The 14,002-nt window shown below is 45.0% G+C and overlaps 1 protein-coding gene across 1 annotated transcript in view; it reads right to left on the bottom strand.

Moving 5' to 3' along the window:
- LOC122550660 (transmembrane protein 182-like) overlaps positions 1-8,185 on the bottom strand; it is a 62,828-nt gene extending 54,643 nt beyond the window's left edge. Inside the window, exon 1 of the mRNA XM_043691742.2 lies at positions 7,990-8,185. Coding sequence (XP_043547677.1) covers positions 7,990-8,130 — 141 coding nt within the window. The 5' untranslated portion in view covers positions 8,131-8,185. The remainder of the gene's footprint in view (positions 1-7,989) is intronic.
- Positions 8,186-14,002: the final 5,817 nt, after the last annotated feature.

The raw sequence follows: 14,002 nt of genomic DNA, 5'->3' as shown, positions 1-14,002 counted from the left end.
TTTTCCAGATTAAACCAAATCTGTCATTTCTTGAAGAGGCAGCACGTCAGGAATGCCAACAGACTGATCAAATTTTGCTTGTCCTATCCCATCTATACAATGGGAGAAGCCAAATATGGTTTTGATTCTAATGGTAATGCAACAGTTAACTGCATTTTCAAAATGTCAAGCACCACTCAGAAAAACATAAATAGATTTGGATATGCTGATCTCTGGAGAACAACACTGCACAAGGATCTCAACCTGGACATACCCAGAGACAAAAGCTGTTGATTGGAGTCGTTTAAATTCCAATCAGCTCACGTGTTGTGAGGCTTAACATGCTTACTTGAGGGTCTTATTTTAGCTGCTACATGCAGTAAAGTTTAAATAATTATGTTAGTATTTCATTAGTTGTGAGAATTCTTTACAAGTAGCTGAATTATAGGTAACTTGTGGTAACTTGCACACAACATAACTGATCTATATCCTGTGTATCCTTTGATAACCTTCCTTGTTTTCCACAACTCTACCAGTTTTTGTGTTGTCTGCAAAATTACTAATCAGACCACTTACCTTTTCATCCAAAACACTTATTTTATCGTTAGATTCTGGGAAAGTCCCAGATGATCAGTAAACTACCAACGTAACACCTTTATTTAAATGGGAAGGAAACAAATAAGCAAAATAACTAAACAACTGTTACTGGGAGAATGTTATCCTTTATTATGAAGGATGTGATAGCAAAGCACTTTGAAGTATATAATAATGGTCAAGCACAGTCAGTATTGACTTCATGAATGGTAAGTCATGCCTGAAAAATGTTCTAGAATTATTTGACAAGGTAACACCAGGATATATAAAGGTGAAGCCTCAGATGTTATAAAACTTGATCAAAGGCATTTGGTTAAGTACCACACATTAGGCCACTTAATAATGAACGAGCCCACAGTCTTGAAGGCAGTATATCAGAATGGATAGAAGATTGGCTAACTAATAGAAAGCAGAGTTAGGTTAGGTACGTTTCTGATCAACCTGCTCGGAGATGTTATTGCACATCTCTGAAGTAGGTTGGACTTGAATCAAGGTCTCCTGATTCAGAAATAAAGACATTACTTTGCACCAACAGATTCCCAACAGAGCTGGGTAAAGGGGCATTTTTACCTTAGCAACCTAAAACTAATGAAGTGCCATAAAATTCAGTGCTGCTGCCAGTTATTCATAATATAATGGCTTGGATAAGGAAAAGTAATTGGACTATAGCCAAGTTTGTGGATGACACAAAAATTAACAGTGGGAAGGCAAATGGTGAGATGACACAAAGATTCTGCAGAGATATAGACAGATTAAGCGAATGGGCAAAATACTTGGCAGGCAGCATGTGGGAGTATGAGATGTTCCGAACTGCAGCAGGAAGAAGAGTTGAGTATTATTTAATTGGAGAAGGAAAGCTATAGATCAAAAGGATTTGGGAGTCCTCATTTATTAATCACAAAAGCAGTCAATTCAGCAAGTTCAAGTTCAACAAGAAAGCTGATAAAAATTTGGCTTCATTTCAAAGGGAAATAAGTATGAAAGTAGGGAGGATTTGCGAAAATTATACAAGGCACTTGAATGGTTTTGGACTCCTATTCTCAGTGAAGATATATTGGCATTGGAGGCAGTCCAAAGAAGGCTCAGTAGGCTAACACCAGGTAGAGAAGCATTTTCTTAAGAAGAGTAGTTTGCTTGTACTCATTGGAATTGAACAGAATGAGAGGCAACCTTATTGAAATTTTTGGGGACTTAGATATGGAAAGCTAGTTTCCCCTTGTGGGAGTTAAGGACAGAGAATATTTAAGACAGAAATGAGGAGGAATTTCTGCTTCCATGGAGGTAGAAAATCTGTGGAATTCTTTACCGCTGTCAAGATTGGATCATTAAGCACATTCAAGGTTTAATTCTGAATCAGGAAGAGAATCACGAATTCAAAGGAAAAGGCAGGAAAATTGAGTTGAGAAGTGTCAGATCAGCTATGATCTCACTGAACAGCAGAGCAGGCTTGATAGACTGAATGGCTTACTTCTGCTCCTATGGCTTATGCTCAGTTGTTATTCTTAGAGCGTACATATAATTACACCAATCAACTTCAAGGATCTATCAAAAAACACTCAAGGTTACCTATTTCTCTACATATTAAATGTCTAGATGCTGAGAAATGTAGAGAAATAGGCAAGCCTCCAGACACTTAATATGATTTCCCCTTCAAATTTTGAACCATTTTCTACTGTTCCACCCAGCTGTCTAGTCCATTGATATCTTCCTGTAGTCATAAAATAGAATCCCTACAGTGTGGAAACAGGCTTTTTGGCTCAACAAATCCACACCGAACTTCCAAAAAGTAACCCACCCAGACCCATTCTCCTACCCTATTTCTCCACATTTACCCCCGAATAATGCACCTAATCTATACATTCCTGAACACTATGGGCAATTTAGCATAGCCAACTCATTTAACCCGTACATCTTTGGATTGTGGAAGGAAACTCACATAGACATGGAGAGAATGTGTAAACTCCATACAGACAGAGGCTGGAATCGAACCCAGGTCCCTGGTGCTATGAGGCAGCAGTGCTAACCACTGAGCCATGGGGCCACCCATGAAACAAAGGTTGAGCTGTCAGGAAGCGCTCTTTTTTTCGAAATATGGGATTGAACCAGAGACACTTAGATCTTCTGTCGAAAGCTACAGGTTTATCCTCCCTTACAACCAGACAACCAATTTTTCTGTCACCCAGAAACTTCCTAATCCTTTGCATTCAAGTATAAATATTGATATACACCACAACCAACAAGCAACCTCAAGCAGAGTAAACAAGGAACCCACTGCTATGCAATTTATTCAAGCAACAATGCCGTACCTGGCACCAAGTTGCGTTGAAATGGATTTGAAATTTGCTAACATAAAAACATGCAGCGTAAAAGCTGATACCCATATGAGTTTCTACGTCGGCTTACCTAGCCAATATCAAAGTCGACTTCCTTTTTCTGCAAGTGTGTGGGATACCACACCTCAATAGCTACAGGAAGTGGTCAAGGGCGTTGAGCCAATGGGCCTTCGATTTGATTGGGTAGCAATGGTGGCCGTTCCACAGCTTGGGTATTTTTCTGTGGCAAGGCAACTTAGCCATCTCAGAGGTTAACGTGGTGGTGGGCAGGTGCATCCTCACAGCAGGCATTAGGTACGGAAATACTCCAGAGACTAATTAACGTGTATGCCCCAAAGGTAAAGAATGAGCGACTGGCTGTCCAGCAGCAGCTCCCAGCAGCATCATCGACACGGATGGATGATCCGGAGTGGCTGACAGCAAACTGGACACCATGTCCGGATTCCTGACGGAAGCCAGTTAAAAATTGGCAAGCTGCAGAATGCGTCAGCACACCTACAGATGGACCACAGACCTGGTCACTGCCAGGTAGGTCTATCCACTCAAGAATAAACTTTCTGTTTGCGTCTCGAATGGTCTCAGTCAAATCCAGTAACATTGTGCTGGTCGTGTTCTCGGTCCACTGCGTCCTGCTGGCTGACTGTTACCTACAGGGGACAACCAGTAGGCCGGCAAGCAAAGGTGGAGGCTGAATGAGAAACTTTTGACCCCAGAAAACACTGAGGAACTCAAAAGGGATTACAGTGGTTGGAGAACTATGAAACTGGTAGGAAACAGACAAAGGGAACATCGAGACACTTTTCATCCTCAAAGATGTTCAGAGAGACAAAGAGACAGGCAAAACTGTCCAAACTCCAGAAAAAAGACATTCAGAACATGCACCTGCTGCACACAATGAGGGTTGACATCAATGAGGATTTCTGGGATGTGAAGAGCCAGCAAGCCTCACTCTTTGCCTAAGGGGCCTCAGAGATAATCTTACCCCCTCGGAGCAGGCAGAGATGTGATCGTGTTTCTTCTTCCAGAAGGTACACAAAGAAAGCTCTGCAATCCGCAGCCTGAAGGAGGAAGATGGCTTGGTAACGTCATCTCAGCAAATCCTTTTATTTCAGCAAGTATGGGACTTGATAGGCCAGGACCTGCAGGAGGAGTACACCGGTATATTTCTAGCAGAGAATATGTGTGAATCCATGAGGAAAAATATTTATCATCCTCATCTACAAGCAGAAGGGGAAGAAGGAAGAAATTAGAAATTGGAGAGCAATTTCTCTGTTGAATGCAGATTACAAAATCCTGTGTAAGATCATCACCAATCTGTGATTCACCCTGACCAAACCTGTGCTGTACCAGGCAAGACAATCTCTGAGAGCCTCACCCTCCTCAAGGATATGGTTGCCTACGTACAGGACAGGGGGGTGGACACGTGCCTCTTCAGCTTGGACCAGGAGAAGATCTTTGATGGGATATTACACATCTACATGTGGGATGTACTGTCCAGAATGGGCTTTGGGGAGGGAATCCATAATTGGATCCAACTGCTTTACTTCGTTAGCGCAGTCTCATTCAATGGGAGGGTATCAGAAAGCTTCTTGATCAGATCTGGACTCAAGCAGAGCTGCCCACTCTCACCTGCCTTGTTTGTTGTTGTACAGAAGCATTTGCTGAGTCCATCAGGAAGAATACGATCCTGAGAGGGGTGACAATTTCCAGGCAGCGAAGGCCTGTAGGTCAAATCCTCCCATACATAAATGGGATTAGTGTTTTCTGCTCCGATCCACTGTCACTGATCAGTCTCATGAGCATCTGCAACCAATTCAAACTGGCCTTGGGCAGCCAGGAAAAATCAAGATGAGAGTGTGGCCATGTTCTTTGGGAATTGGCCGACTGATCCTTTATCCCCTTCACCATCAGAGCAGATTACCTGAAGGTGCTGGGAATATGGTTCAAAGGAGCTAGACTGTGTACCAGAATTTGAGAGGAGCATATCAGCAAGGGGAGGCAGAACCTGGGCCTCTCTGCTGCAGGGAAAACTCTGGTCATCAGGTGTGAGGTACTCTTGGAGTTGTTGTACATGGTGCATTCTGGCCCGTTCCCAGAACCATTTAACACTGCAGTCACCCGAGCCAGTGGTTAGCACTGCTGCCTCACAGCGCCAGAGACCAGGGTTCAATTCCCGCCTCAGGTGACTCTTGTGTGGAGTTTGCACATTCTCCCCGTGTCTACGTGGGTTTCTTCCGGGTGCTCCAGTTTCCTCCCACAATCCAAAAATGTGCAGGTTAGGTGAATTGGCCATGCTAAATTGCCCGTAGTGTTAGGTGAAGGGGTAAATGTAGGGGAATGGGTCTGGGTGGGTTGCGCTTCGGTGGGTGGGTGTGGACTTGTTGGGCCGAAGGGCCTGTTTCCACACTGTAAGTAATCTAATCTTCCTCTTCCTCTGGAAGAAAAAAATGTTCTGTGTCTGCAGGGGCACCATGTGCAAAGCCCTAGATAAGGGGAGGGGAAAGAGTGTACCCAACACTGCCCTCAACCTGATCACCTCCTTTGTGTGTGGCTGCATCAAGCTGTGTGTAGGTCCTCAGTATGTAAATACCAAGTGTCATTATTTACTGATCTTCTACCTGTCCCCAGTGTTGCGAAGGATGGACTGGCCTCTTTGCCACAGGACGCTCCAAGCAGTTTGACCATTCAGTATTACCTGTACTTCATGGAGAAATTTATAAAGAAAAACACCATTGAATACAAGTCCATCAGGAAGTGATCAGCACATAACCTTCTCAAGACCCTGTGGGGAAAGGAGAGGGCGGATCCTGTCAGGCGGTTCCCTGAGCAGAATGTCAAAGTTATTTGGCAGAATGCCTCTTTGCCAGACTTTCCAACAAGCACCAAGATGTCGCTTGGCTGGTGGTGAGAAGGGCATTGACCCATCAGATCCTTCATGTACGCCTGGACTCTGACCACCACTGCCTGTTGTCCTTGAAGCAGCTGCGGGGGTGACAGCAAAGACTGTCGCACATCTCCATCTGGAATGTGTCTTTGTAAAGGAAGTCTACAGAGAGTTGCAGTGGTTTTGGTGAGGTTTATCCTGAGCGGCTCCTTGACACAGGACTCTATTCTACTGTCTGTTCCCTGGCAGAGATACCGAGACAAATATTGACTGCACCTGAAGAACCATCAAACTCAGCAAAAGATGCTCTTTGGTCTGCCCAAAATGTGTTGGACTTCCAATGTAAATAGTTGACCTTGACCAAGTGTTGCAGACTGGCACATTCCAAGGTCCAGGACTATGTGCTGAGGGACACAATGAAGCCTGGGACAGCTGCTGGCAAGGAGCAATGAGCAAAGTCCACAATCTAATATCTCTCTGCCAAAGTACATGAGGATCTGTTCAGTTGTCAGATCCTCCCAGTGCCTCCAAATGCACATAGTTTACAGCATAAGATGAAAATGTCTTTGATTTTTGCAATGATAGAGGAGATCTAAGAAATAAGTTGAAAAATGTGGTGCTGGAAAAACACAGCAGGCCAGGCAGCATCCGAGGAGCAGGAGAATCGACATTTTGGGCATAAGCCCTTCTTCAGGAATCGGAGATTTGAGAAATGGCAACATTTCAATGTTTTCACAAACAGTACAAAACAGATTTTGAACATTTGTGTGTACTTCTAGATTTTTTCATGAATAGGGTATATTTTTGAAATAAAAATAAATGAGTAATAAACAATATAATGGATAAAAGTAAGCACACAATCAGACACTTTGTGTGCTGATCTGATCGGTGTGGACAATGGGGATGGGGGGGAAGGGGGGGTTGACCATCTTTCCTGTAGGTTTTCCTACAACCCTGCTGGTGGAGTCTACTGATTTTAGGATTTCTGAGAGCACCTGATGAAGAAGCAGCACTTCGAAAGCTAGTGTCTCCAAATTAGCCTTTTGGACTACATCCTGATGTTGTGTGATTTTTAGCTGAGAGCTATGTGTTATTGTACCCTTGCCCTAAGTTTGGTAGTTGCATTGTTTCATACAGTTAAGGTGGAAAAGCGCAGCAGGTCAGACAGCATCCAGGGAACAGGAGAATCGACGTTTCGGGCATAAACCCTTCTTCAGGCTTATGCCTGAAACGTTGATTCTCCTGTTCCCTGGATGCTGCCTGACCTGTTGCGCTTTTCCAGCAACACATTTTCAGCTCTGATCTCCAGCATCTGCAGACCTCACTTTCTCTTCATACAGTTAAGGGCTTTTAACAAATTGCCCCATTGTACTATTTCTTAGGACATTCCGCTGTCTGAAAGAACTCTCGGTCACTGACACGTTCTGTGGCGTCGAATCGCGATCTCTTTGGCAATGATCCTGTGGGTGTGGGTGGGAGAGCAGTTTCCGGGAGAAGCAATACACACATCGGGGCTGTGCACACACACAGACCCGCTAATGGTGAGACAGCGTGAAGCTAAATGGAGGTCCATTCACTTATCAGATCATCCTAGTGCCTCAAATGCATATAAATAGAGTCTGGTTCAAATAAGAGGTGACTTTGGTTGGTTTGGATACAAACTCCAATGTTTGTTTGTTTCCCTGATATGCTACTGCCCTGAACCGAACTGACTATGTACGGAACAAACATTTCTTTTGTTTTTTTTTAAAAAAGGTGAGCGGGGACGGTGAGTTTGTCCTACACCTTCCAGGATACAAATCACCTCAGTCTCCAGGGCGACGCCACGTAAATCAGAAAAAAAAACCCACGGTTCTGAAACTCAAAATAAACCTCCCGAAAACTCACAAAAGGACTCGTTAGTTAAATCCTCGCCGTCCATTCCCATGTTCGAAAGTTTTATTTGTGAAGGAAAACATGAGGGTGGGCGCAACGCAGAGGGGGGGACAGGAGGCAAAGCGGGGCAGGGGGGAAGCGAAACAACGGGTAAATTGAGGAGAGGGGGCAGAAAGGGATGGGGGAAGAGGCAAGAAGGGGCAGAAAGAGGCAGCAACCATACCAGCCCACCCTCAGTCAGAGAGAGCCCACCCCCCTGCGAGCGATAGGGAATCGGGCAGCGTGCTGGAAGCTGTGGGCTCCCTGAGGAGCACTGACACTAACCTGCTCCAGCTCACTGGTGTTCAGACTCGGGTAGGTCACAGCATGCAGCCAATAGTTTGTGCACGAAGTTACAAAGAAGAGAAACAAGCCCCCGGCAGCGAAGAGCCTTGCACAGTTCAGTCTCACTCGAAGGTTGTTCATGGTGGAAGAGATACTACTGCTGTATGTCTGTGTGTGTCTGAGCTTCCCCCCCCCCCCCCTCAAACACTCTGGACCTCACCGACAACGTGTTCCGCCCAAACCCAATCTGCGTGGGAAATTCCTGAAAATCCTTCGCTTCCGCATTCAGTCCGGAATAAGTTTCATTTGAAAAGCCTCAACACGAGTGTGCTATAAACCACACAACTTTATTTTTGCCTCAAAGGAAATATGTACATTATCTCTAAGATTCCCAAAATAAACCATCCTCCTACAGGTATGAGGATCTAAGACCAGAATGTTAGATAGTTATAAATTATTCAAGAGAAAATGTGGGTGGAATTATAGGGCTCCTTCAAATCACCTCATTTGTGCACTGTTTTCCACTTCACTCCTCCCCTCAGAGACTGGACACGTGTCATTTCCAATATGAGAAAGTGAGGACTGCAGATGCTGGAGATCAGAGCTGAAAATGTGTTGCTGGAAAAGCGCAGCAGGTCAGGCAGCATTCAAGGAGCAGGACGGTCGACGTTTCGGGCATGAGCATTCCTGAAGAAAGGCTCATGCCCGAAACGTCGATTCTCCTGCTCCTTGGATGCTGCCTGACCTGCTGCGCTTTTCCAGCAACACATTTCCAACATGAGAGTCAGGCGAGTTACCTGGCAACAGCAACCCCTACACTTACTGATCTGGGCCTTCAGCCAACTCCCACCTTCACCACATTCTCTCCCCCTCACTCCCCAACCCCAACATCCCCACTGCATGCCCATAGACACCATCCTCTCAAAATTGAAAGAGAAGTGAAGCTAAATGGGGGTACATTCAGTTATCAGATCATCCTAGTGCCTCAAATGCATGTAAATAGAGCATGGTTCAAATAAGATGTGCCTTTGATTTGTTTGGATTGAGACAAACTCCAATGTTTGTTTCCCTGATAAGCTACTGCACAGAACCAAACTGCGTTTGTGACTATGTACATATACAAAGATTTATTTTTGGAAACAAAAAGGTGGTCAGGGAGGGTGAGCATGCCCTGCTGCACCTTCCAGAACACAAACCATCTCTGTTTCCAGGCAAAGTTAAAAATCACACAACACCATGTTATAATCCAACACGTTTATTTGGCATAATTTGGAGATGCCGGTGTTGGACTGGGGTGTACAAAGTTAAAAATCACACAACACCAGGTTATAGTCCAACAGGTTTAATTGGAAGCACACTAGCTTTCGGAGCGATGCTCCTTCATCAGGTGATAGTGAAGGGCTCGATCGTAACACAGAATTTATAGCAAAAATTTGCAGTGTGATGTAACTGAAATTATACATTGAAAAATTGATTGTCTGTTAAGCCTTTCATCTGGCCAGCGTGTCCAGTGGAGATTCACACGGATGATCCCTGGAATGGTAGGCCTAACATACGATGAATAGCTGAGGATCATGAGATTGTATTCATTAGAGTTTAGAAGATTATGGGGAGATCGAATAGAAACGTACAAGATAATGCATGGCTTAGAAAGGATGGATGCTGGGAAGTTGTTTCCGTTTGGCAGGGAGACTAGGACCCGTGGGCACAGCCTTAAAATTAGAGGGATTCAAATTAGAATGGAAATGAGGAGACATTCCTTCAGCCAGAGAGTGGTGGGCCTGTGGAATTCATTGCCACAGAGCGCAGTGGAGGCCAGGATGTTAAATGTCTTCAAGGCAGAGATTGATAAATTCTTGATCTTGCTAGGAAATAAGACTATGGAGAGAGTGTAGTAAGTGGAGGTGAAAGTCCATCTGCTATGATTGAATGGCGGAGTGGACCTGATGGGCCGAATGGCCTTACTTCCACTCCTATGTCTTATGATCTTAAAAAAATTGAGTTGAGGTAGGCAGACAGGGAGTAAATATTGTGGGAAATTGGGAAATGCTCACATGATGTTCTTAATAAGGAATATATTGTCAATAAAATTAAGTTGAACCAAAAACCATATTATGAGTCCCTTTGCCTGCCTCGCCAACAAGGGTAAGAATTTGTTCATACATAAACTGGTCAAGATGTGGGAAACATGGACAACATTGGCCTCCCTGAGTGGGCATTGGTGAGAAGTGCTTGTATACCTACCAATGTCAATTCCCACCAACCTTGAATTCTTAGACGTCCAGCCTGAGCCTGGATTATGTGAGAGCTGCCCCACATGATGGCCAGGGTTGGAGTGGGTGAAAGAGAATGAAGGTTTCTGACCAGTGATTGGGCCATAAACCAAGTACTTGTAACGTGAGGCAGTCAAACAGTTAGTCTTCAGACCTCGGATAGTCCAGAGAGCAGGTGCCATCAGGAGGGAATTTAGCAAGAACACAGGACCCATTCTTTGACCCGGGGTGAATCCTCATGGGAGACAGAGAGTGAGCAGACTGAACCAGAGTGACTTATCATAACAACATCTAGCATAGGCTAGTACAGGGTCAGGGACATGCAGAAAACAGAAGCAAGGAAGCCGCATACAGGGTTAGTGACCCATGAGAATACAGAGAAGTGCAAGTAGGTTCAGGGACCCACAAGGTAATAGTGAAAAGGATCCAGGTCAGCATCACAGAGAGGTGAAAAGCAGTTAATGTTATGTCAGGTGCCCATGAGAGAGAGTGACAGCAGTAAGTTGAAAGGAAACAACAGGAGAAATGGCACAGTGCTCAAAGTAGAAAGAACCTCAATAACAAGTGGCCCAAATGGGTCAACCATTAGAGTGAGTAAATATTGGTATTGGAACCCACAGCACTGACCTGCTGGTGGCGGGATGGAAAGCTGAAGGGAAATTCAGCAACAGGCTACAGTAATAGCCAGCTGGCTGGAGAAACTGAGAGGTAGAGAATGGGAGAAGGTGAAGTTCAGTAAGAAGCTGGGGGACATGAAATAGGAACTGGAGAAAGTAAGATTCAAAGCAGCAGAGTAGGAGTAGAGGATCCAGGTGAATGTGATACACAGAGAACAGTTTCAGACTCACTGCTAGAAAACATACCAGGAGCCATAGCGTGCAGTCAGTGATCGAGACACAGCCCAAAGAAGCCGTGGACGATCAGATTGAGAAATGCAAAGATTATATTTAGAGTTCTTATCAGAGAAATTAGCCCAATAAAGCAGAGATCATACAAACCAGATCGGATGAAATTGACAAACTGGAAGAGAAATTGACTAGGCTGACACAGGACTGACAATCTGTACAGGTAGATCAAGGGTTCTCATCCCCGAGGTGAGGAAGAAGCCAGGTTTTGTAGGAATCTTGTATCATAAGGTTAATTAGAAATGGGGAAAGATACAATGTATCTGGAAATGGAGTAATCCATTTACACTGATAATAATTGAGAAACAGTTATTGGATAATTGTCCTGATTTTTGATACATCCTGACAGTATCAAAGGGATCAGGGAATTCCAGTTCTCTTTGCGGGTAGGTGAGAATGTGCCTGTCCTGGGAGTGAAGTTCTTGGTGGTGTCTCTCCGTCTGACCTATTCTTTGTGTGGCTTTGCTATTGCTGTGTTATGAGACTGCCCTTGGGACTTTGGGACAGCTGTGTTGATCTGCTATTGTTAGTGTGTTTTAGGAAGTGTATTCCCTTGTCTGTGAGTGCTGTCTGGTGTCACTTGTCAGCCTGTTTGGTCACTGCTGAGGCATTCTGGGTTTTTCTGGTATAGTTTGGCCAAGTTTGCTTTCCTATGTTCTGTGTGGGCTTAGTATGGGTAAGCAGGGCGGCAGATCTTTTCCCACAGTTCTACACCCAACAGGCTACAAAAACAGAGCCCACACTGCAGGTGTCTCAAAATGCCAGGACAAGATTGAAGAATTAAAGCCCTAACTTTAATTAGGAAATATATGCATTTAGGGTAATAGAATCAGATGAGGGCAGTGTTTACGCGACAGACTGGGAGGAAATGAAAAAACAAGCCTGTAGAAACGCTGAGAGTGGTGAGGACTGGGGAATTCCAACTCCCATTTTGATGGCAGTAGATCCTTCGGCACTCCATCTTACCCTGGCCCAATGAACCCAGTGACCACAACCCATCAGAATGGCCAGAACAATAATCCAATTACTTGTACAACCCCACTTGCAGTGGCCCAATTGGCAGAGCTAGCAAAAAAAATCCCCAAATTTGATCCCACAGCTGACTCATGTATCTTTTCCATAGCACACACCAACAAAGGCCTCTCCACAGGCCCCACAATGTTGTGGAGGTAAAATTATTGTCAATGTGCCTGAGCCGCGTGATCCACTCTGCCTTCCCGAATCCTCAAAATGTGGGAGGAGGGGAGCTGCAGGACATGAAAACAGCAATGCTAGCTCTGTAGGCGACAACAGGGGAGAGCTCATGATGGGATTAAATAAGTGAAAGTAGTAAGAGGGAGAGCACCCGACTATTTACCAGGAGCCTGTGGACATGGTTCACACAAGTATGTGATAATCTACCTCGGACTGAGTAGTCACTGCACAGCAGGGCAAATTTGACCTAAATGCTTGTCTTATATGTCACTGAGGCAGTGGGGAAAGCTTCTGCAAAATTTGATCCCATGGACAGCACCTACACAGAAAACTGGGTGATAAGGAGGATGGTGCAGGCTTGGGAGAAAGAGATTCATGAATCAGAGCACTCCAAATCAGGCAAGGCACTGACCACCCATAAAAGTCCCAAACCCCAGTCCTGTGCAGACAAACAAGGAGGGTGACCGAAGCAAAGGAGTTATTATCTGAGTGAGCCCCTCCACCTCACAGTGAAAGACAGGCATCAGCAGCAGGGAGGTTCAAGGCAGCAGCCATCGATGTTGCAAGGCAAGTGTTCTAATTGTGTGCACACAGGCCACTTTGTTCAATATTGTAGGGCAGCCCCGTCAGCAAACGCCACCCTAACCCTTGCTACTAGAGGGACTGACAAAGTAAGGGCCGTAAATATATTGGGGGAGGTGGCTCACTCCAGCCCCATGTATCCTCAATTAGACACTCAGTCCAGAGCGTGGTGGTACCAGGCCCCTCCACAGTGAGTGTGCTGTGCCAAGTGGGATAGTGAAGGGTAATCCAAGGGCAAGGCGAGGTCAGAGGTTGTCCCATCATGTTCCTGTAGGACTGAGGGGGATCCAGAACTTCTCTTAATGCATCCCACCATTTAGATAATACATGGTGCACCTGTAGGAAGATTGTCCTGGGCAGTTTCACAGGATGGGACAGCAGACCCTATGGAATCTAAACCGGGAACCTAGTCTGTCATCACCCAGCAGTCTGAGTCGTTCTCCAGACAGAAACTATGCACATTTTAAGCTTGGTTCTTTATGAGGGAAACATTTGACTTGGTCAATTGTTGTTACTGGCAAATAACAATTGGCAAATGCCCGACCTCATTGAGGCCCCAACAGAGATTGTGACAGGCACATATACACAGGGAGTGTGTCCATGGGGGAATTGTGGATGAGACCCACCGAAATGACTGAGAAACCAGAAGCGCAAGGAATCCTGGTGGAGCACAAGCGTGCATTCACTCAGTCACAAGATTGACTGCAGATGATTAGTGGCAGTGATAAACAACCAGAGCCAAATCCACAAAGACAATCGACTTTCCCAAATAAGGCGAAGAGCAAGGTGGGCCAAGATCATTAGCAGGAGTCCTACGTCCCGTAGCATCTATCAATAACTCACCAACATGGTCTATTAAGAAACTGGATGGCAGCCCATCATCGATTGCAGGAAACCAAATAAAATTATCTGAATCACGGCACTAATGGCAGTGACTAGCCCTGAAACCATGTCAAGACAGGCCATGAGCAAAATGTATTCACTGTATTGGGCAGTAGTTTTTTTTAGATTAAATTACTTACAGTGTGGAAACAGGCCCTTCAGCCCAACAAGTCCACA

This window comes from Chiloscyllium plagiosum, unplaced genomic scaffold (genome assembly GCF_037043375.1).
Source record: "Chiloscyllium plagiosum isolate Xiang-an unplaced genomic scaffold, Cpla_swu_hap1 HiC_scaffold_6, whole genome shotgun sequence".
In the NCBI taxonomy this organism is placed as follows: domain Eukaryota; kingdom Metazoa; phylum Chordata; class Chondrichthyes; order Orectolobiformes; family Hemiscylliidae; genus Chiloscyllium; species Chiloscyllium plagiosum.
The sequence above is the reverse complement of the archived record's forward strand: the minus strand, read 5'-3'. Positions and strand labels throughout refer to the sequence as shown.